At 33.2% G+C, this 25,005-nt stretch overlaps 1 protein-coding gene and 1 long non-coding RNA gene across 2 annotated transcripts; one reads left to right on the forward strand and one right to left on the reverse strand.

Moving 5' to 3' along the window:
* Positions 1 to 601: 601 nt before the first annotated feature.
* On the reverse strand, positions 602 to 2,966 carry LOC105162935 (uncharacterized). Its single transcript, XR_847882.3, has 3 exons — positions 2,880 to 2,966; positions 1,226 to 1,331; positions 602 to 846 (listed from the first exon to the last, which is right to left on the reverse strand). It is a non-coding gene; the product is annotated as an uncharacterized LOC105162935 (long non-coding RNA).
* A 4,883-nt stretch (positions 2,967 to 7,849) lies between these two features.
* LOC105162934 (eukaryotic translation initiation factor 5A-3) lies at positions 7,850 to 10,508 on the forward strand. Its single transcript, XM_011081110.3, has 5 exons — positions 7,850 to 8,038; positions 9,322 to 9,444; positions 9,569 to 9,625; positions 9,825 to 9,899; positions 10,218 to 10,508. The coding sequence occupies exons 1-5, from the start codon at positions 7,916 to 7,918 to the stop codon at positions 10,320 to 10,322; spliced, it is 483 nt and encodes a 160-aa protein (XP_011079412.1). The 5' UTR covers positions 7,850 to 7,915; the 3' UTR covers positions 10,323 to 10,508.
* Positions 10,509 to 25,005: the final 14,497 nt, after the last annotated feature.

Consider the following 25,005-nt stretch of genomic DNA (forward strand, 5'->3'; position numbering starts at 1 on the left):
GGAGCCACGTAGGCGCTGACTATTGCAACAGGTGCGCAGTCAGTGCATGTTGGCGCAAGACCCGCGCCCGTTTGGCGCTCAGTCGGTGCTGACTCAGCAGCAGGCGCCCGCAACCTTTTCTGGCGACTTCACCGGCCAAATTCCAACAACTGTGTGTTTTCAAGCGAAAGTTTCAAAAAATCATATCTTATTCATTTTAAAACCGTTTTCGATTATTCATATACCGTTTCGAAACTCTTTTCATGCTCTACAACGTAGCACAAAAATAGATTGATAAAAAACACAGAATCAGGTCCAATTTTTTAGTCAAAGAAAATAAATTTGAAACTAGGGTTTGATTTTAATAACAAATCACTCATCCAATTTTCACCAAATTTTAACCACATGATGTATATATTAAGATCTAGATATGGTGAAAAAGTGAACGAAAAATTCCATGCTTTCATATTTAAAACAAATTTTTCCAAAAAATAGTTTTAGCATAAAAAATTTCGTGATCAGTCAGACAATTCTAGCGAGACTAAGCCATACACAACTCTGATACCACTATTAGAAAATAATAATCCATAATCAATATATTCTCATTAATAAATCTTGCATATAATTAAATGATCATGTGCACATAGATGTTAATCAAATAAGCACAAAATTATGAATCGAATTAACATTAAGGAGCATAAGTATGTCGATCTACATATTCAGATCGGCTCATCTACAAGCACATGCCTTGGTTGTATCACGAACACATCGATTTTCTCTTGTTGATTTCAGATCACTTCATGAACATCTTCATGACCTACCCCACATTGTATCTTGCTCCGAATCTTGTGCAACCACGAACATGCACTACAAAAAAAGACGGTTTTGTCTTTGGAATGGTTTGTAGGACATAAAACTTATTTGGAGCAGTTTTTTAAACGATTTTGGAACGGTTGGAAATCCGTTCTTACAAATGGCGGTACAAAATTTTAGGAATGGTTCAGGCAAGACCGTTCCTATTTGGAACGGGAACTTAACACTCTATAAAAACTGTTCCTAATATTGGATTTCTCAAAAAAAAGAAATTATTTTTTTAATTGAAAAAATTTTAGAAACACGTATATAAAACTGTTTTAGTAATGATATTATGAATGATCTTTCTAATTGAAAAAATTTTAGGAACACGTATATAAAACTGTTTTAGTAATGATATTATGAATGATCTTTCTAAGTTTGGAACACATACTTAAAACTAAAATAGCGCCCTAGGCCGCTCTAGCCACCATCCTCCTTTTTTTTGTAGCACCTTTCAAATAACTCCATCTGCTTGGGTGGCCAACCGAGCTATGCCACTTGTAGAAGAAAAAAACAGTTAGTATCTTATTTATCAATATTGTCTTTTGTTCACAGATGAAGATGGATAAACCTAAATAATTCTACTGGCAAAATTCATTTCATGGGCTGAACAAGCTTAAAGACATGCTTAATCTGTTTGTACATGATTACAAAGGAACTATACATTTTTAAATAATTATTATTATTGGAAATATTGTCCTTTATTGCTTTCAATTTCTAATGATTATGTAATTGTATTTTAATTTGAAATATTACCTTAATATTGACATTATTTGTAAATAATATTATTATTGAGAATATTAGCCTAATCTTTGTGATTATTGACATTGTTATGTAAATAATGTTATTATTGGAAATATTAGCCTAATTTTTGTGATTATTGACATTGTTATGTAAAAATATTATTATTGAGAATATTTGTCTAATTTTTGTGATTATTGATATTATTATGTAAAAATATTATTATTGAAAATATTGTTCTAATTTTTGTGATATTTATATTACGATGTAAAAATCTTATTATTGGGAATATCGGTCTAATTTTGTGATTATTTATATTATTATTTAAATAATATTATTATTGAGATTTTATATCGGTCTAATTTTTATGATTATTTACATTATGATGTAAAAATTATTTTATTGAGAATATTGGGCTAATGCCATGTAACAAATAATATTGCATCAATTAGCCTAATTATACAATGAATTGCACATCTATACAATAAATTTCACAAAAAATTTAAGCAATATGATACAATACACACAAGATTTGCATAAATTGTAGAATCATACAGTAAATTGCACAAATAATTACACTATACAATTACTAAATTACACAATAAGAATTTATGACAACATTATATACAACTAATTACGAGAAATTACACAAATTTCTATAATTACAGAAATTACATAAAAAATTTCTATAATTGTAGAAATTCTTACACAAGTATATATTTCTATAATTGCAGAAATTACATAAAATAAATTTTTTTACAGAAACTTTTAAAAATCACAAAATGTTTATAGAAATTTTTTATAAATCATAAAAAATTTACAGTTTTTTTTTTAAAATTACCAAAAATTTACAGAAAATTTCTAAAAATTACAGAAAATTATTAAAATTACCAAAAATTATGAAAGTTTTTTAAACTTCATAAATGTATAAAAATTTTAAAAAGTTACAGAAAAATTAAGAAAAAATTTTAAATTGCCGAAATTTTTTGAAAATGTTTTCTTTTACATTTTCTGTTGAAAATATGAAAAAAAATATATATATTACCTAAATTTTTTTAAAAAATAATTTCTATTATATTTTCTGAAAATATTTTTAAGAATTTTCAAATATTTTTTTCCAAAACGTCCGTTAAAAAAATTTCAGAAAATGGGGAAATTTTTCAACGAAAATCGGGGGAAAATGAGGTAAAGTTGGGGAAAAAAAGAGAAGAAAAAAGAGGGAACAAAAAAGAAGAAAAATGGTAGGGGGGTGGGGGTGAATCACAAAAATAGGGAGAAAATAGAAAATAAACTGTGACTTTTACCTCTAGTGCGGTTTTACGGCGAAGGGGAGAGTGGCAGATGACGGCGGGGAGCGCAGGAGATGAGGAGTCGATCGAGCTAAGAGGGTGAGGGAGAGAAAGGGAGGAGGAAAGAAAAACAATATGCTAAGTGTTGTATATATATTGATTTTTAGAACGGATTTTGGAATAGGCATTTTTTTTAAAAAAACTGTTTCAAATAACCAAGACAACGTCGTTTCAGTTGACGAGCATTTTTAACAATAACTGTTTTTATTTTTAAAAACATTCCTAAAAGTAAAAACGATATCGTTTAATCCAAAAACAACGTCGTTTTCTAGCATTTTTAACAAAACCCTTCCTATTTTTTTTTAAAAAAAGCTTTCCTAATTGTGTGCCAAAACTATTTTTCCTAAAAAATCAAAAAAATAAAAAATATAGAAAAAACCGTTCCAGACATGTTAATGATTAGAAAAAAGTTAGATCATAAATTAATTAAAGTCATTGAAAATATATAATACTTTGAATTAAATTGATATATGTTCAGAAGATCAAGTATATAGATGTAAGTAGCATCTTATACTATTGTATTGGATCTCCTAATGAGACTGTTAAAATTTTAATCAAATCATTGGATATTATTAAATCGACAAAATACTAAATTTAATGATGTTTTGGATATTTTTATTATACGGATACTGAGATATCGTATCTGATACACAATCAACGAGGTTAAAAACGATGCAACTGTCCATCAAATCATGTAATTTTAGATCAGACAGCTAGATATGTTCACATATGAAAAAAAATTACGTGTTTAAGTTTGGAATTAATCAGAATTTTGGATGTTGAGATATCATAATCGGGAAGTGAATGAGGAATCTGTAGACATATTTAGGAATAGTTTTGGAACTCATTTATGAACGATTTATTGTTAATCATTTTAGGAACAGATATTTTATACATTTAGGCATGTTTTTAGTTAAATTCATCTTAGGAACGATCAAATATTTAAAAATCGTTCCCAAGTTTGATTTTCCCTGCACTTTTCATTTGGCGCGAAACTAAAATATTTTGAACTGATTTTGGAAAGATCAAAATAAATTGACCGTTCCTAAATTTTAATTTTTTTTTTATTTAGGATATTGTAATGTATTTAGGAACAATTTTTTATAAGTCCGTCCAAACTTGGAACGGTCTTCGGTACGATTTTTTGGTTTTTGGACCGTTCATAAATAGGAAAATATTTTTTATTTTAAAAAATAATTTTATTTGTGTGAGAATATTATTTGCAAATTATCCACAAAATCCGCTCCAAAAACCGTTCCAATTTGTAGTGGGTTTTGGAATGATTTTTGAAACACATTACTTCTTGAGTAAAACTCATAATTTGGTACGGTTTTTGACATAATTGATTAAGTGTTACATGTTCCAAATTGTACCTTATTTTGGAATACATTTTCTAACGGTCATCTTTTGGATATCCATCGTCACACATATAGGAATGACCATTGCAAGACCGACCCTAATTCTAAATATGTGTTTCAAAGATTAACCGTTACTATTTTGGGACTGTCTTTGGAACGGATTTTCTAACTGTTAGTTTGGAACACATATTTGAACGGTTTGGCCGTTTCAAAATTATAACCCAAGAAAAATATGGATCATGACATCATCTATCAATATCCATTTCTCGTGTGTTCAAAAGCTCATTCCAATATGGAATGGGTTTTGGAACGGCTGCCTTGCCCATGCCAAATACCACTTTTTTCTTGTAGTGATACCTTAATCGCCTTGGTAGATCATTACTAGAGTAACACACTCATTTAGACACCTCAAATCCAAAGAGCCTATGGTGATGCTCCAAGGAAGAAGGTAGGGAGAAAAAGGTAGAGATCTAGAGAATTGGATAGAGTATTGTGATCAACTCATTTTGTATCACATTAATGTTTTTGTGTTGTAATTTTATCACAACCATATACTCTATTTATACGTTTATCCAACCTTATCTTTAAGAGGAGTCCATATCCAAATAAATAATTAGAAGACTACAAACTCTATCCTACGTAGGATTTATCTCATAAGAGTCCTTATCCCAATATGTATTTGGGAGACTCAAACGCTGTCTCAAATATGGATGGTTATTAGGTCACAGGTCCACTAACCCGACCCAATATCCAACACCATGAAATAATTTGCAAAAAAGGGAGAAAAAGAAAAGGAGATGAAACTTGTAATCTTGTCATAATGTAACAGAAACAACGTTACACTTAGGTTACTTATGTCTGAGTATTTTTCAATTAATAATCCTTAGTTGGTGGAATTAATTATTATTATCTTTATTAATATAAAAAAGGACATTTAGTTTTAACTATGTCACGTCTTGCGATGCCATAACATTAAATTGTAAAATACTAATTATACTTCTAAATATTCATACCAATATATATTTATTTATTTTAAATAATTTATTTATCATATTTTAATCGTCAATATACTATCATATTTATCCTTCACTTTTATTCATATTAATTGCTTGACCCACTTTAACAACATACTGATTTTTTATTCCTAAAATTTATATTGTATCTATCTGGTTATAGGAGGGCAGTGTTACGTGGCAATAGACGCAACTCATAATACCAACTTATAGCCAAAATTATCAATTTCCGAACTGGATATATGAAATATTTTAACTAAAATTTGTTTCTTTAAGTTCAATTAATTATATGATAAATATGTAATACTTTATAAATACCTTATGTATAATTTTACAAAAAAAATAATGAATGGCACAGTAAATACTATAATATTTATAGTATGATAGATTGGGTGTGGGGTAAACTTGATGCATAAGAATTTTTCGACAACAAATATTGCTTACTTTGATACTAATTAAGTCGGGTTGTAGATGATCTATTATAAAATGATAATTCCGATATTTACCAATTATTAGCTGTGGTAATATAGATTTTAATGAGCAATTTTATTCTATTCTCACTCATTTTGCATTCAATTGGTCATGTTTGCATACAAGGGTATGAGAGTTTAGGTTCATTAAAAAAATATTTATTTTATTATATTTAGATATTTTACCACTAAAGGATGAGACTTTTCAAAAAATTTCATTCGAATTGTAATGATAACAGGGAATATTTCCAAACTCTAAAACTACAAAGAAAGAATTTTCTTATGAAAATCCTCGAAAAAATTGACAATAGTCCAAAAAGAACTAAAATCTGACTGCGAATGTTATCGTACGAGTAATTCAACCCCATCAAAAATTGTATCAGCTGGCTGGCATCGTTCTGATCCACCTTGGTCTTGTTGCAACCACAAACGCAAAGCCCACACGAACACATAGCTGGTGGCATGAGGCATAACAGCTCATCCCAGAGCTATTTCAGTTTAGTGTAGTAGCTAGTGACAGACATTTTCCCTGCGAAATGGAGCTAATCTCTCGCTGCAACTTGTATAGTAGATTTCCTTCACATTCACCGTATCTAGCTTCAAGCTCCAACCAGAGGTCTCTGGATGAGCTTGAGTACAGGTATGCATTTACTAAGTCTTAGGAGATGGTGTTCAAAATCCAGGTCCGCACCGTACAATCTGCAATCGTCCACTGTTTATGTTGTGGAGTTCCAATCGCAGGCCTTAAGCCTGTGCCGTCGATAAACGTTAACTTGTCCTTACTTTCTAAGGCCATTCGTACAGATCTACTCCAAGATAGCCAATTGTTGCCATTGAATGACGCAAAAACCATCACCATATGATCATTTCCAGTTCCTGTTGCCATGGGAGCAATCGCAGGCGCATCAGTTGATGAGCTCGCCATTCTCATCGACTGTGAAAATAATGTCTGCGAAAAATTGATTAAACTGCTTCGTATGCAGAGATCATCAAGATGATGGCTCTGATACCATGATGAAATTGAATGTAAAAGCCATGAATATCAATTTCACAGAACCAGAATGCAGAAGACCATTGAGTGTTATTTCATCTGTAAAACTGGTACAACTGCAGCTTAAATACAAGTTCAGAGGCGGTGAAGAAGAGCCAACTGTGTAACTAACTAAAACAGAATAACAAATTGGATTCCACCTAAACTACCACCTAAGCTACTAATGCCAACTAATGAAAGTGAAATACATAACTAATGAAAACGTAATGGGGAGGAATGCGACTTCTTCATATTAGTATCAGAAACAGAGCCAAGACCAGAAGAAGTAGCAGGAGCAGAAGATGATGTTGCAGACGAAGCTTGAGCTGCTGTTGCTTAATTCAACACACACAAAATCTGCCTTGCCCTTGTTACAGAATGCCATTCAATTAGTTATTTTATGCACAAATGGGGGCATGAGGTAAATTATTTGGGATATTTGAGGTCAAAATTCGGTGCTGAATTTTAATCACTGTGGTGGGCAATGAGGATTGTCTAATACTATCACTTGGACCTGCAGATACAGTTACGGGCTGCATAAAAATGAAAAACATATTACGCTCATGTAAATTAACTTTAAATTCATTTCACTTATCATATAATTAATTTAAATTTAATTTAAATTAAAATTAGTACAAAAATATTGCTTTTTACTTTAAAAAAAATATATTTGAAATAATATTCTTAAATTCATAGAGCTCCTATGTTTTTATTTTAGGAGTATGAAAGCGGGTACAATGACTATTATATATTTATATTTATCGTATAAGTCATTTAATATAATTAAATTGAATATATATTATTCTTTTTTCTAAAATGTATTTAAACAAATGGAAAAGAAAGTAATATTTTACTTCAACTCAACCTTCATATCATCAAAATAATATTTAAAAAAGGGAAATCAAATAAAAACGGGAAAAAATTGCAAACAAGTTGTAGTAGTGATAGATTCTATCCCAAAAAACAAAAATAAAGAGAATGTAAAAAGCCCAATCCACATTTATTAATTATTATGGCCATAATAAATGAAGAAAAAGAAATAATAATAAAATCAGAATTTTCTGTCATCCTCAGAAAATATTTTGGTTGAAACGGCAGAAAGGAAAGTGTAGAGAGAAACATGTCGGACGAGGAGCATCACTTTGAGTCGAAGGCCGATGCGGGTGCCTCCAAGACTTACCCTCAGCAAGCTGGCACTATCCGCAAGAATGGTTACATAGTCATCAAAGGCAGGCCTTGCAAGGTCCGGATTCTTTTTTTTTTTGTGGGATTTCATGGAAAAGATTTGATTTTTATGGGATTTTGTTGTTGAATTCCATCTGGGCTTGTGTTAATTTCATCAGATCTTGATGGGTTTTGGTTGTTGTCTTCTTCTGATCCATGATATGCTTTGATCTTTAATTTTGTTAATTTTTATTGTTGTGTTTAGAATTATTTTTCTGCCCTTGTTCTATATACAGTGTCTTGTTTGATTTTTTATTTATTTATCATACAGAGTTAGATTTTATATGTTATGACAAGGTTTTGAAGGAGTTAGTGAGAATCTGTGTGGAATTGTGGTATTTTTCACTTTAAGGTTTCCACCAATCTTGTTTTCAATTTGTGAGACATGGTGGAGAAAGGTATAGGACTGTTGGCTTCTTCTTTGTTAAGGGGAAGGGCTTCACTTTTTGCTTCCGTTTCATTAAGTTCATGCTACGCCCGATACTGTGTGTACGGATGATTGAATCGGTACTCTTTATCTGGTACGATCCAATTCACATTTTCTTCGTTCGGGTTTGATTGTGTCGTAGGTCTATAATTCGGAAGTTTATCGTTGAGTTGTAACCGACTTTTGAAGGGTTAAAAGTTAGTTAAAAGTTATCCCTTCTATCATGTTTGCAATGCATTTTGAGTTACTATTAGCAGGAAACATTAGTGACATTAACCTTAAAAACTTGAGTGGGGAAAAAGGCTAAGAAGGAAGGAAAAATCTGTCAGTTTTTTATGCAAAAGACTGAATTTTTATGCTTTATTTGTCATGATGGTTGCACAGTTTCTGTGAATTGTTTGTATATTTACCCTGACGCTGAACCTGTTAGACGTTAACTTGATCCTATCAATAATGGAATTTCTCATGGATTTTCCAATTTCTAGGTGATATCATGTAGAGTATTGTTGTTATTTAAACAATCCAGTGAAGTAGGAGTCTAGAAAAACATTGACAGATTGGTTATGGTACTACTGTAATACTAAGGAAATATATCTTTATAAATTCACTTTTCTGCAGTACATGTCAAATTCTTGCTCCTTACACTTTGATGCAAATGATTGTGTGTTGGATCTTCATAATTTTCTATATTTTGGCAAGGATCGATGTTATGGCACGGTGTATCATTGTTGAATTGTCTTATCCTAGCTAATAAAATAGCTATTTGATTTCGCATTTAACTTTCTCTGCCAACTGAGTCCGTTTCTTGGATCAATAATTTCCTTAGTGGTAACCTCGATGCTACTTGATTATCTTCACATTTTCTACTTGAATAGGTCGTTGAAGTCTCCACCTCTAAAACTGGCAAACATGGGCATGCCAAATGTCATTTTGTGGGAATCGACATATTCACTGGCAAAAAGCTTGAAGATATTGTTCCATCCTCCCACAATTGTGATGTAATATGTTGTTGATGGATTCTTGCTCTTTTTTCCTCTATTCTTTCTGAGTACCACAACAAACACAGATTCTTGTTGAATACCAACAAGGTGTTATTAATGTTGTCTTGGAATGTTGTCTCAGGTGCCTCATGTTAATCGTACTGATTATCAACTAATTGACATCTCTGAAGATGGTTTCGTAAGTTATTTTCACCATACAATGCTTAAGATAATTTTGACCATACTGTATTATCTCTCCAACATAAACTTGAGTTTTCTCATTGGAATTTGAGAAGTGACATCTTAAGAAATAAACTTAATCACTATGTTGAGTTTCAATTCTCAATATATCTCGTTCTTTTGGAAGCTTGAGGTAGGTAGATGTTTCTATATTGTAGGTTTCTCTCCTGACTGAAAGTGGCAACACCAAAGATGATCTGCGGCTTCCTACCGATGAAAGTCTGCTTGGACAGGTGAGAGCATATTGTAATTGCACAGATAGTTTGAGAGTGTTCAACTGTTTTAAAAAGCACTTTGTAGTTTTTTCATGGGTGTTTTCACTTGCTTCGGGCTACTTTGTGTTTTTTTTTTTTGTAAATAAATTTAATATTATTTTGGACTATGCAATTCTTGTAGCAATGAATTAATACATGATTTCAAACTTGTCTCCTATCAATTAAGTTTTTCTTACAAGTCATTTAAAAGAAAAAAGTTTTTCCATTTAGCTTTTCTCCACTTCTTATCTTCGACAAACAATGGAGATTTTTAAAGCCTTTATTTGTTGCATGCAGATTAAAGGTGGGTTTGAGGAAGGAAAGGATCTTGTGGTGTCTGTCATGTCTGCAATGGGTGAAGAGCAGATCTGTGCCCTAAAAGACATCGGTCCTAAGAATTAAATATGTTGCTTATCGTAGCATTATATTCTATAGGACACGTCCTAAATATTCCTACGACCATGGTCCCAACTTGTATTTCATAAAAAAATATATGTAGCTTTTTTATGGGAAGAGACTGTTATGAAACAGAAATGCTGATGGGCTCATGGCACAACTTCCTTATATAGAGACCTAAGTTATACCCTATTTGTTTTTCTTTTGATTATATTTCACTTTGGTATCTGTAAAAATTTTTGACACATCTTTAGAATGTAAAGGTTGGTGTTTTCTGAAAAGGGTATGGTGTTAGTAAGCTTTTTTTTGTGGTTTACGACCAAAAATGAAGATGCCTTTTGTTTTCAAAGAATAAACGCTCTCAAAAAGATGAGCATGCCTTTTGTTTTCAAAGAATAAACGCTCTCAAAAAGATGAGCAGAACAATTTTTTTTCTTGTGTTAATAAATAATAAAAGATTAAGGCGCGAGTGCTAATAATCTTATTTTTAAGATATTATATTTCTGAAACAAGAATATAGTATAAATGTTTTCGCTAAATGACTTGCTTTATAAATCAGTAATATTGCAAAACTAACAAGATATTTCCACACTAAATTTGAAGCTTAAAAAATTTATTTGAAAAGAAATACTTAGTCTCTACCCATATAAAAAAATAACTTTCTGATGGGATGAAGTTCTCATGGAACATCTTGCATATATATTGAGAGAGGCCTATGCTATTTTCTCTTTGTCATTCTTCTGGTTCTAGAACTTATTGAATACATTCTAGTAAGTTAACGGTTACTGTTTCCTGAGATGTCAATCTTGACACAATTCTAAGCTTTTCTTTGGGGTTTTGAGATGAAATCTGAAGATGTTTTTCTTGGTTTCTAGAGAACATTATGTTATTTTTTCCTACAAAAATGTTCTAAAACCTCAAGGAACGATCTCCTTTTTTCATGTTAATAAGTGAACAAACTCTGGAAGTAAAATTTAGATGCGATTGCTTGGCACCTAACTTTCGAAATATTGTATTTTTTTTAGCATAGATATAAATATTTGAAAATGAATTACTTTTTAAATGGGTTATAAATATATAAGGAAAAAGTATTATTTTAGTCCGCTAAGTATGTCTAATTTTAATTTTAGTCCGATAATTATATCCATTTTTGTTTAGATCTAGTAACTTACGAAATTACTTACTTTTAGTCATCTGATAAATTTTCGAACAATTTTCAAATTAGGCAGTTTTCAAATAATACTAGCGAATTATCACACATAAACTTAAATCGTCCATAGGCCATATGAATGGAAGGTAAAGGACACAATATACTATACGCACACATTTACAAGACTTCATAGCATATATACCAAACAGAAATGAATGTATCTAATACTACATGGCTTACAGGTCCACTATACTTAATTACATGTCCATACAGAACACAAGATTTTGATACCATTAGCAAATATGAAGTTCATAATTAACCCAAATTGTTGTCTACGCGACATTGTTGGGATAGGTGACCAAAAGTTAATTAAATTGGTAGTTTTGAGAATCATTCAAGCAATTTTTATTTAAATAATATTGTTCTAATAAATACGGTAAGTATTCGTTTTTGGCGCATGTGTCTGTTGTGCTTGCCAAATTACGTTAAGCACTAATTTGACGTCACAACAAATGCCCATAGACCACTTAATAACCCATGTAGTTGGGCTGCACATTAGATGGCGGCTATAAAACCAACTTCTGAGGGTTGGTCGAAAATGTTCCAAGTCGAGAACCTTGAGACTGGACATCGAGAATCTTACTGATACTTGCACCGAGTATTGCATTCATTGAATGAGCAACGCGTTTCATTGGTGACAGACGTTGGACTTCTATATAAGTTTAGTAGGTTAGTTGACAAGGTGGTCAACTGATTGAATTGACTCGTGGGGGTCTTCAAATGAAAGCCTTTAGAGGCTTGGTCGGTATGACTTGAGTCCCCAATTTTGATAATACAGGAGTAGTCCTCAAACTTGAGAAATCACGGCAGTCACATAAATACGAAGACTGTATCTTGCACGAGAGGTAATTGTGTCACAGACATGATCATCATAAGCTTTGTTCAGTGTAAATGGAATATGTAGTGAGGATTGTGAGTTCCAAGAAGAGGATCCATCCCCTATCACTATATGACGGAGGTATCTCCTATGCACTTGGATATGCATTCACGTATTATGAATCTGTGACCACAGTCGTTGATCGAATAGAAAAAGGGGGTTCCTATGTCGAGAAACTTAAAGTAACGCGATCTCAAGTATTAAGCATAGATGCCTATTTCAGGATGAAAACCGACACCTAATTGATGGCCTAAACTAAAGGCGGACAGTAGACGGAAGGATCGTACCCGTATGGACTCGGGGCTCTAAATGTTCACACAGAAATTCACCTAGTCTCTAGTGTCATGAAACGTTGCTAGACAGCCAACCTTGGTGACAGGCTTTCTTGATTAAGGATTAATCAAGAAATATTAATTAAATTAGATTTTAGTTAATAATAATGTTGAACACTAGCCTAAGTCTAGCATAGAGTTGAACCTAAAGAGTCACACATAAATCACCGAAAAAAGAACAAAGAATTAATTTAGAATTAATTCCATAAGATGTAAGTAATTGGATTACTCACAAATGGAGGTCCATTGGATGGATAGCCCAAGTTTAAATTAATTGGATTAATTTAAGTTGGGTTTGTCTTTACTTAATTAATGAATTGGATTCCATTAATTAATAAGAGACAATTTTGGCTTGATTATTTAATTGGATTAAATACGTAGTGGGTTCAATTAAATGAATTTTATTAAATTGGATTTAATTAAAATTCATTGGTCCTTGAATTTATTTTTTATAAAATCGGCCAACCCACTACCAAAATTGATGGAGGAAAAGTTGATCGATTAATTGTATTTTTGGAAAGTACTAGCTTGGTCATAATTACACTCTTCTCTATTTAGAATGGATTGAAGAGTTACCTTATAGATAATAAAATGTATCTAGACATATTCTTATTTATCTATTCCAGGTATATAAATATATTTTGTGTATGATTATTAGGGTAATAAATCATTACCCAATACAACACACAAAAAAAAAACCTTCCTGCTCCATCACCAAAAAAACACCTTCCTTCTTTGATCTTGATTCCTTCTAGCAAAGGGATCAAGGTCCCATTTTTCGGTGTGGTATGGATCATCTTTGGAGGATTCCTACGTTGGAATCTCGGGTGAACGTTCAACTGAACTCACCGGTTGGAAGCTCGAATTTAAGAAGTAAATTTCGATTTTAGTTTTGACTTCTACTTTTATTTGTCCAACCATAGCCTCGTATAATTATATCGAACACCCGGAAACTCCAAGGGTACACCCCTTGAATTCGTTTGTTTTTTTTACGCTTAAATTTTATTATTATATATTTTTTTATTTATCGCTTCAGCTATCGTGTTCTCGAGCCATACCACGCGATCTTTCAAGTGTATAAGAGCCCAGTTCAATGCGGAGGCTATCGATTTTATGTGAATAAGCATGCCAACATGTTTTAATGGCTTTTGAAGCTTGTTTTAATTGCTTATTTTATTGATAAGTATGTGTAGAAATTAACTTATTTGATTTTGTGATTAACTAGATGATTTAGTATTTGAGAAAAATTGGATTTTTCTGTAAATTCTTGGTTTTTGTTTTTCAGTTTAATGTGTGGAATCAAAAAAAAAAATTAAGCACTGTAGCAGAACACTGCCAACAGGCATTGCACAGCGTGCGCGCACAGGCGAGCGTGCGCATAGGCATAGCTCGCGCCTAGGCAGGCAATATGTACTCTCCCCAACTGCTGATCCAGGTTTCTTCTTAAATTATAATGAGAATAGAATAGGTTTTTGGTGAGGATTTTTATTTTTTACAAAAGCAAGCCCATGGAAAAGAAGGTTCATGGAGGGGAGGCCCACAGAGAAGAAGGCCCACGAATGACTTGCAAAGGCCCATCTATATTTTGATGGGTAAATTACATTTGAATTAGCACAAGGCCACCCTAGACAGACCTTAGACTCTCTGCGGGCTCAGTGGGTAGCATAGGTTGGGCTCGTGATCATCCAACAGGGGTATGCTTAATTTTGTCGCATGTGATGCATTTAATGCTTTCATTTAAATGCGTTTAAATATTTTATATTTGTGCATGCAAATATTAATGTGATGAGGTCTCAGTCAAATACTAAAAAATTTAACTCCCTTGGTTGTACCAAGTTAAAGTGTTAGGGCCAAAATGGACTTGGATCAAAATGGTTTGATCTGTCCAAGATTTTCATCCACAATAACATGGTGATGAAGCTGCCACTACCCAAGTGTGGTCTCACTAGTCGTGGCACACTTGGAATAGAGGAAAACTGCACCATTATTGTGAAGAAAGAAACACGCTCACTATTTTCCTGTCTCACGAGTCGTGAGGGGCGACAGTTGAGGTGTGATTTGGTTCATGGGTTGAGCCCGATTCTAATTAAATATTAAGCCCATAATGGACTTAGATCAAAATTACATTTCGATGGAGTCCAGGCCTTCTATCTATAATAATGTCATGAGGAAGCTAACGCTATCCAGATGTGGTCTCACGAGTCGTGGCACATTTGGAATAGAAGGCAAGCTGCATTATTGTTATGAGCGTTGTTTTATTGTCTCACGAGTTGTGGGCCGACAATTGAGGTGTGATTTGATTGATGGATCGAACTTAACACCGAGTAGCATGATTCGCTTGGAGTCCTTAGAATCATGTGAAGAGGTGAGAGAAAATATATTGGGAATCTCATAGAATGTGAATGGCATCGGTTGCCTACCACAAGACCTTTTCCATGTGAATTGTAAAAGTGCGGCATGGTAAATTGTCTTGTGGATCCCAAGCCCACTAGCAAAGGATTTCCCGAAACCCCACTTGAGAGTGGTGGAATTTTGTAGAAATAGTGGGAGAAGTTAACGACTAAAAGACCAAGTCTTAACTCAAAATAATATTGCAATAATCTACTTATTCTTTCTGCTCTGCATTTAGAATACATGTCTTAGATCTATTTTCTAATTTAATTTTGAGATATATTCCATTTAATGAAACACAAACAATTAAATTGGTTGGAAAAGTCAAAGGATTGTCATTGATTTTCAAACTTGTCTTATGTCATGAATAAGTCTCTTCCATCGGACTTGCAAAAAAGTCCTTGGTTAAATAAAACATTTGATGTTCAGGACAATCGCAAGGTCCGCAGCGTCATACCTGCTTCCATCACCCATGAGCATTATGAAAGGCTAAAGAATGTTGGCTCAATAATACTCCATATAAATCAAATTTATGCGGTACCAAACTGGCATATTGGATATGCCACGGCGGAAGCATTGTTTGAAGCCAACATGACTGAGAGTCTTCTGTACATAAACATGGGGTTGAGATGCTATCCCTTGTGAAAAAGCTCGATAACCTCAATGTTGATCTTAAAAAGAGATGTACGTTGATGTAACCCTTCAGTCTCTTCATCCCTCCTTTGACCTATTTACCATGAACTCTAAATGAGCTTAGAAAGACCATTAATAGTTGATAAAAATGGTTGAACCAATACAAGGCAACGATTAAAGAATCTGCGCCACTAAGTGTTGAATTTGGAGGCTTTGACCTTAAGGGCAAAAGGCAGGGGTGCTGGATGCCGAATGACCGCTGTAAGCGCTTTGGGCGCTACTGTTGCCTTAAGCGAGGGTAAAAAGAAAATGGAAAAATAGTTCGGTAGTCAAAATTTACATATGATATTTGCATAAAAGTGCCAAAGGAGATTGGAAGGGGGAGCATCCTGAACTCCCCTTCTCCCGAGCTACGGCATTTGTTGAGCACATATGATTACTATTTATATTCGCAAGTGTTGGATACGTGCTCTCGAAGCGCATTTCTACAAATGGTTTGCAAAAATGAAAGGGAATAGAACGCTAAAACATATTGTCTTAAAGCTAGGGATGGCTAGGCAATTACTGCAAAAGCTATAAGACTAAGTGGACTTAGTAATTAGTATTCATGTTAAAATAGTATACAATCATGTAATGATCAAGTTTTTGTTAGTCAATTGTTGGACAAATTAGATTACAAATTTGATCAGTAAAAGATTCTTTTGACTCTACTAAGTTATTAAATTATCGTACTTCATAATTGGATTATGCACGTTCAAAATAAATAACTACAATGGATAGTCAAGAACAAAATTTACAGAGAACGACATGCATGAGCTAGGCCATATCCATCTAGTTAGGATAAGTAGATTGGTAGATTCAAAGAGTCTAGCAATAGATGAATCCTTCCTGAGAATAAAGAAATCCATGAGAACACTTTGTGGGACAAAGAATGCTTGTGAAAATCGATCTATTGGATTAAATCCAAAATAGACATCTGTAGGTCACTAAACACACAAAGACCAGTAGAGGGTTCACAAATCTAAGGACTTTTGGGAAGTTAGGAGAAATTAGACTTGAGATGGAGAACCAAACTGGTTATAGAGACAAATCCTTCGATGTTGAACTGCCTCTGGTAAGGAAGAAATCAAACTTTGACTGGACATGGTTCGTATCACACTAAATTGCCTGGCTCATTTGGATATGGACTTTAAAAACTATCGATTTGAAAATCATGGCATTTTTTTAAGGACATGATCCAAATACCATATTTGATATGGATTGGCAAGCCTGTATCCTACAAAAGGGTCTTGAGTATGAGAAATAGTCCTGCATACATCAAGGGACTAGTGGGAGGAAAATTAAACTTGGAGTCTGATTGATACAGTTTTGTCATCAATTAATGCAAACATCATTTATAATCAAAACTTCTCTGACCATAACTAGGTTCTCCAAAGGACGATCAGAAAGCTCCAGTTACCTGACAGGTACGAGTTTCTGAATATGACTAGACAAGGAAAAGCTATGTAAGATATCGATTCGGATAAAAGGCTTGGAGCCATAAAATTCACTATAGAGTACAAACTAGGTTTGAACATCCTATATCTAGGGTGCTTGTTTTGACAAGTTCATGAGGTACATGACTCGGTCAAGAATAAGGTGGAAGGTCAGTGGGAGCTCAATTGTGTTCCTAGTGTTTTAGATGTTAAAAACATATTTGATCATTTGGATTGATAGAAAGATGTTGTGGAACTCTAAAACACGAATATCGTCTATAAAATTCTCCATATAGGAATTGGATTCTTGTCTAGGGATAAGCTATCCAAGATTTAATCGTGGTAGACTGATGAGGAACTTAGATGTTTGACATCCCCTACGTCTTTATTGTAAGCAGCATAGGAATGTTCTTCGGTGCACTAAGCCAGATTTTGTCTATGCTTTTTAAGCATAACAACGGATATCGAGTGTGCACCGATGGGGCAACAGACACCTGTTGAAAGGCTATCTTTAATACCTGAATAAGGATTAAAGAAGATATCTTGACGCACATTAATGCAGAGTTGATTTTGGAAGACTATAGTAATTATAGCTTCCAGCATCATACGAATAATGTTTAATCTCAAAACGAGCTTACATTCAAGATTTATGATAATGTGGTAATATTGAAAAGGTTCCAAGTGGAATACCACAAGGAACTTCATCATGAAAAATTGAATGTATGATAACTTTGAAAGTTATATTGGAGAACAGTTAGGATTGAAAAATAACACATGATTGTTGGGTATGCTACCTAGCATAGCCGCACCAGTAGTCACGTTAGAGGATGACAACTAGGCTATGGCACAAGGTAAAAGGCCCAAGATCTCATCACAGGTTCAATAAAAAATCTTAGACACTATCATCTACTTGGAGTGATGATAGGAAGATGTAACATGCGGTTGGACCGCAGGACATTGGCAGAAACTACAGTAGACCCATAAGACATAGCCAGTATCACAAATTGCTCATAATTAGATTAATCTGAAAACATGGGAAATTGGCTTTAAGGTCAAGTGGGAGATTGTTGGAATAGGTGACTAAAAGTCAATTAGATTGGCGGTTTTTGAGAACCATTCAAGCAATATTTGTTTAAGCAATATTGTCCCAATTAATATGGTAAGTATTCGTATTTGGCGCATGTGTCTGTTGTGCTTACCAAATTACATTAACATCACAACAGATGTCCACAGACCACTTAATAACCCATATAGTTGGGCTACATATTAGATGACCGCTATGAAACTAACTTTTAAAGGTCGGTACAAGACGTTCCAAAAGTCGAGGACCTCAAGATTGGGCATCCAGAGTCCTATTGATACTTGCACTGAGTACTGAATTTATTAGATGAGTGTCGTGTTTCATCGGTGACAAACGTTGGACGTCTATGCAATTTCAGTGGGTTAGTTGACAAGGTGGTCAACTGACTGAACTAACTCGTGGGAATCATCATATGAAAGCCTTATAGGCTTGGTCAGTATTGAGTTCCCGGCTCCGGTAGTATAGGACTAGTCCTCAGACTTGAGGAATCACAACAGTCACGTGCATATGATGATTGTATCTTGGATCTGTGTGAAATGTGATTCTATCACAGACATGATCATCATAAGCTTTGTCTAGTGTAGTTGGAGTATTAGCAAGGATGGTGAGTTCCAAGAATAGGATCTGTACCTTGTCAATATGTGACAGAGGTATCTCCTATGCACATATAAATGCTTTCACGCTTTATGAATTTGTGGCCACAATCGTCGATCATATAGAAAAAGGAGGTTCTGATGTTGAGGAACTTGGCGTAACGCGATCTCAAGTATTAAGCATAGATGCCTAGTTCAGGATGAAAACAGACACCTAATTCTATGCCCTAGACTAAGGCCGGGGGACAGTAGACGGAAGGACCGTACGCGTACGGACTCGGGAGCCTAAATATTTATACCAAAATTCATCTAGTCTCTAGTGCCATGACCGTTGCTAGACGGCCACCCATGATGACGGGCTTTGTTGATTAAGGGTTAATCAATAAATATTAATTAAATTAGATTTAATTAATAATAATATTGAACACTAGCCCAAGTTTAGATGAAAGGTGAACCTAAAGAGTCGCACACAAATAATCGAGAAAGAATAAAAAGTTAATTTGGAATTAAATTCATAAGATGTGAGTAATTGGATTAATCAGACATGGGTGTCAATTGGATAGATAGCCCAAGTTTAAATCAATTGGATTAATTTAAATTGAGTTTGTCTTTATTTAATTAATGAATTAGATTCCATTAATTAATAAGAGACAATTTGGGCTTGAGTATTTAATTGGATTAAATACCTAGTAGGCTCGATTAAATAAATTTTATTAAATTAAATTTAATTAAATTTTGTTGTGCCTTGAATTTATTTTACATAAATCGGCCCAATAATTAAGGCACACTAGAAAAATTGATGGAGGAAAAGTTGACCAAAGAATTGTATTTCTGGAAAGTGCTAGCTTGGTCATAATTAGACTCTTCTCTATTTGGAATGGATTGAAGAGTTACCTTATAAATAATAGAATGTATCTAGACACATTCTTGTTTATGTATTCAAGTTATTTCAATATATTTTGTGTATGATTATTAGGGTAATAATTCATTACATAATACAACACAAAAAAAAAAAAAATCCCTCTCGTCCATAATTCGATCGCCCCCTTCATCTCACCTAGGGTGAGTTTTTTATCTTGATTCCTTCTAGCGAAGGAATCAACCTCTTGTTTTTTAGTGTGGTATGGATCACCGTTGAAGGATTCCTACATTGAAATCTCGGGTGAACGTTCATCCAAACTAACAGGTTGGAAGCTCGAAATTTAAGAGATAAATTTCAATCTTAATTTTCATTTCTATTTTTATTTTACCAACCATAGCCTCGTATGATTATGTTTTATTGTTGCGTAATTTTTTCATACTGCATCGAACGCCCAAGAATTTCAAGGGTACACCCCTTGGATTCGTTATATTTTACAATTATTCTATTCTTACGTGTTTTTTATTTATCGCTTCTGCTAGAGCCTTCCGGGATCGTACCACGCGATCTTTCAAATATATTTAGCATGTGTTGCCAAAGAGACTTGTTAATGCACCCCAGATATTTTAAAGAAAAATAGATAATATTTTTAAAGACTATCTTGAATTTATATTTGTTTATATAGATGACATTATGATTGCATCAAAAATCATATAGGATCATATTAAACCTCTTGAAATACTTTCAGATGCATGCCATAGAGAAAGATTAGTATTTGTTTTAAAAGAAAGCCATTGTAGCTGTCAATAAAATTGAATTTTTAGGAATTCTTATTGATGAAATAGAAATTGTGTTGCAGGAGCATATTATGGAAAAGATTTGCAATTTTTCTAATATAATGAAATATAAGAAGCAACTTCAAAGGTTTTTGGGAGATGATAATTTGTAGGATATTAAGAATCTTGTGAAGTACAGGAAGGATTTTCAGTCATTTTTAAAAGAAACAGAGAGTTCAAAAAGAAAATGGGAGAAAATGTATACACAAATGGTTTGTGAGCTAAAATAGGTTTGTAATAACTTGCTCAAGCTTGCTTTCTCAAAGACGGGGATGAATTAGTACTCTATATAGATACCAATAACTATCATTGGGCAACCGTGCTCGTAAAAAAGATGTCTACTGGTGAAGAGCCATGTAAATACACAAGAGGGTTGTTCACAGAACAACAAGTCCAAGTATGGCACATCAACAAGAAAGATTTCTTTATAGTTTGGAAGACATTCAAGAAATGGCTTTCGATTTTATTGGCCAAGGAATTTACATTAAAAATTGATAATACAAATGTTAACGTTTTCTTAAGGGATAAACTCGAATAAAAAATTGAGGAAACACGTATCACCAGGTAGCAACCAGAATGCCAATATTATTGTTATAAAATCTCATGATAATATTTTTGTAGATTTTTTTATGAGAGGTGGAGCATCTGAAGTAGATTCCGTCTTTATAAGGCTTAGGCAATTCAAAAAAAGTCTTGAGGAGCTTGATAAAAAGTTTAGACAGCTAACGATGAAAACCCAAATAGTTGGCCAAGTTCAACCGGCTGATCTTGATGTTGCCCAGAGTTCAATTAAGAGTACCAAAATGGCTTCTAGCTCATTATGGCACAACCTAATTGAACCAATTCAAAAGGCATCACCTTTAGTGATGACTTGAGAGTTCAGAGAGCAGGGCTCTAACCCTGCACTTAGTGTACATGACTTTACCTGTAGCAGCAGATTCATGTACTACTTGCACAACGCCATCACCAAATAGTGGTGAAAAGGCAACAATTGAGTCACAAGAAATGCAAACTTTTGATGATTTAAATCAACCCAGCACTTCTGAGGTAAAGAGTGAGAGATTAGTCTTGGTCGATGATAGGCACTTTTAAGGATAATACTAAGGATTCAATATGTTTTGTTTCTGCTTAGTAGGTTTACTAGAGAATGTGACTTGGTTTTCCTCATAGGCGGTAATTTAGGCAAGACCATAATTGACACTCCAAAAAATATAATCGGATCTGACTCGAGCGGTCTAAACCAGAAGATGTCAGGGAATGGTATGATTTTCGAGTATTCGCTTTGGTTTATTTATGTCACCAAGCTTTCCAAAAATTTCAAAACTTTAGGAGTGGATTAGTAGGGCAGTTTACGGTGCATAGCAGAATAACCCCCACTTTAAACGAGGAGATATCCTGGAGCTAAGATTCATCTCACTAGCTCTAGAGATTGCAGGGAAATGATCTCATCCAGCATTTCATTTCATCAAGCTGCAGACACCAAATATTGTGGCCTTCAACAAAGTCAAAGTTGTCTCAGGAGAAGCTTTGGTGGTATCATCCATAAAGATGACATTTTGACTAAAAAAGTTTGAGGATTATGGATCTGTCTCAAGGAGATGGACAAAGTCAAGTATCCATTTAGGATCTTTTGAAACAAATTAAATGGATCATTCCTGTTGAATGTCATGATAGGAAAAAGTACGGAGTTTGCAGATTGCTTGTTCAAGAAAAAAAGAATGCTCATATACGAGAATGAGTTGCCTGCAACAGAGCCTACGAGAAAGAAGGCATGCAACATGGTGGATGTGGGTAACTTAAAAGAAGCTCGACAAGGGTAAAAGAAAGAATTTTAACAAGAGATAAAACCCTCAGAATGTAAAAAATTAAAAGCAAGACTGTTGGCAAAAAACGACAAATGACCAACAGTAAGAAAGAAGTGGTAACTAACTGACAAGCACGTGTTCAACAAGTTATCATGACCAACAACTGGAAAGAAGAAGGATAAAGAAGATGATGAACGCAATGACACCTAATACAAGTTTAAGGTCAGGGATTGAAGTTTGCGAGCTATTATAAATAAGAAGGATAGGAAGCAGATGAGAGACATCAGAAAACTTCTCTAACTCTTCAGTACATAATATTTTGAGTCTTTTCTAATTCTTCTATTTTAAATTTTCAGTTTATGGGAATTATCCCCATAGGTATAGTCCTCTTTATGAGAGGCTAAATAGTTGTCTCCTCCTATAAAAGAACAAGTATCTATGTAATATTTCAACTATTTCTTTAATAATGTAAAGACTTCTGTCTCAACCTATCCACCCAAAATTTTTAAGTCTCTATTCTAGAGTATCTTTTATGCCCTAAGGTAGGAAATGAAATAAGGTTGTGTTGTTTGTTGCTGAAGGATCCAAGAACATACATACCATTTGTTGCGGCAGTGTGGTTGGAAAAAATCCGTAAAACTAAGTACTTGGAATACTAGACTACAAAATAGTCAAAACAAATTTTATTTCAAAATCATGTTGGGCCTGATTAATGAATAGTAATAGGAATATTTCTGCCGAGAAGAAAAAAAAATCAGGGAGAGGAGAAAATAAAAATAAGGTACCTAAAATATAAATCTCTATAAAGTACAATATCAAAACTGACTATTTTGTAAAGTGGGATACCTGACTTGCAAAACCTCCTGTATTATGATACTAAAAACGCAATTTTCTCGAATCTTTTAAAACAAAGAATTTTATTTAATTTGTATATTGACAAATATGTTTTGGACTCTCATTCTCTCACCTTCCACGTGCAATCCGTGAGTCGCAATAGGTATTGCATCACAATGTTGCAAACTTCCAATAGACAATCTCGTGCCCTTATATTAAGTTTAAATACACAAATATTTTATATATTTTATAAATTTATAAATACATTTATTTAAATTTTAGTTGTATACAATTACATTTATATTCAGAGGCAAAATCTTACACAAACAACTTCTCAGATGATATATTTGTAATGTTACAAAAGTAGTGGGTATTTGTGTAATTAGACCTAAGCATCATGAATGTTGATGTAATTTACACTTCTATTAAAACAAAAAATAATAATAATTACACCGTCCTCCTCTAAGGTTTAGTGTAATTATATGTAAACCTCATGTGGCTGGTGAAATTGCATATAGTACTCATGACATTTATTTTCATTCAACAAATAGATCCATCCGTTAGTCAAAATTAATAGAATTTATTGATATCAACAAAAAGATTGAATGAAAATTCATATTTATCAATTACTGACTTATTACAAATTAAACATTTTTTTCCTAATCAAGCTACCCTTAGTTTCACATGCTAATTCATGTAAGGCATACATCTTCACTCTTATAGAGATAGTTTTGTCACAAAAGATTTATTTGACTTGCAATAATGAGTCAAAATAAGGTAAATGTAATCCTGTGAATTTTGATTAAATATTAAATTTATTTGCTAGACGTAAATAAATATCAGAAATATTATATGTATGTTTCAAAACTACAGGGTAAATTACATTTTTGGTCCCATAAGTGGACCTGTCTTCGATTTTGGTCCCACACTCAGGTCAATTCGCACATTGAGTCCTATATATGGTTTTTTTTTTTCAATTTGAGGACCATTGAGGGATTTTCGTCCAATTGATAACGAAAACTGCTCTCTCCGTTAGTCAATACAATCAAAATAAGGGTAAATTACATTTTTTGTCCCATAAATAGACCTATTTCTAATTTTGATCCCACACGTAAAAGTACGAATTGGCCCGAGTATAGGACTAAACTTGAAAATAGATCCACTTATAGGATCAAAAATATAATTTACCCTAATTATACCAAACATCAAAGAAGGATAATGTAATTATAAAAATAATAGTAATAAAAGAAAGGTCGAAGACTTTCAAGGCTTTGACATTTTGGCATGTTTAATGCCACTTATCTTCGAGGAGTTGGGCCTTAATAGTTAAGGTTGACAATTTATAATTGAGGTTATGAATTCGAATCTCTCCTCCTTATATTTATTTAATTCATTAACCTTTTCGTGTTCATTATTTTTTTAATATTTGTAGTTGTTGTTTATTAATTAATGTATGATTAAATAATGAACATGTTACATTATTAATTTATTTAACAGTTTGTAATTATAAATAAAATAGCCACTGATTAGTTGGTTAGAGAATTCTCTAACCAGCTTGATTATCATCCCTTATCTGTTCCAAGAACAGATGAGGTTTCTCGAATTGTATTTGTTTCACTTATTATGAATCTTTCCATAACATTAAAAATGTAACAATTATGTTTTCATAATAGATAAGGGTGCATGGCAATGGGGGCGGGTTTGGTTGGACTCAGGACCTGTCCTATTAATTTTGGGTATAAAATTTGTCGGGGCGAGTAGAC

This window comes from Sesamum indicum, linkage group LG5 (assembly GCF_026168435.1).
Source record: "Sesamum indicum cultivar Baizhima isolate 11 linkage group LG5, ASM2616843v1, whole genome shotgun sequence".
Taxonomy (NCBI): Eukaryota; Viridiplantae; Streptophyta; class Magnoliopsida; order Lamiales; family Pedaliaceae; genus Sesamum; species Sesamum indicum.

What these genes read in the sequence shown, in the direction of transcription:
- LOC105162934 (XM_011081110.3), top strand. Translation starts at nt 7,916, where the DNA reads ATGTCGGACGAGGAGCATCACTTTGAGTCGAAGGCCGATGCGGGTGCC. An exon ending in CATCCTCCCACAATTGTGAT is followed by an intron (nt 9,445 to 9,568) that starts GTAATATGTTGT and finishes ATGTTGTCTCAG; the next exon opens with GTGCCTCATGTTAATCGTAC. An exon ending in ACATCTCTGAAGATGGTTTC is followed by an intron (nt 9,626 to 9,824) that starts GTAAGTTATTTT and finishes TCTATATTGTAG; the next exon opens with GTTTCTCTCCTGACTGAAAG.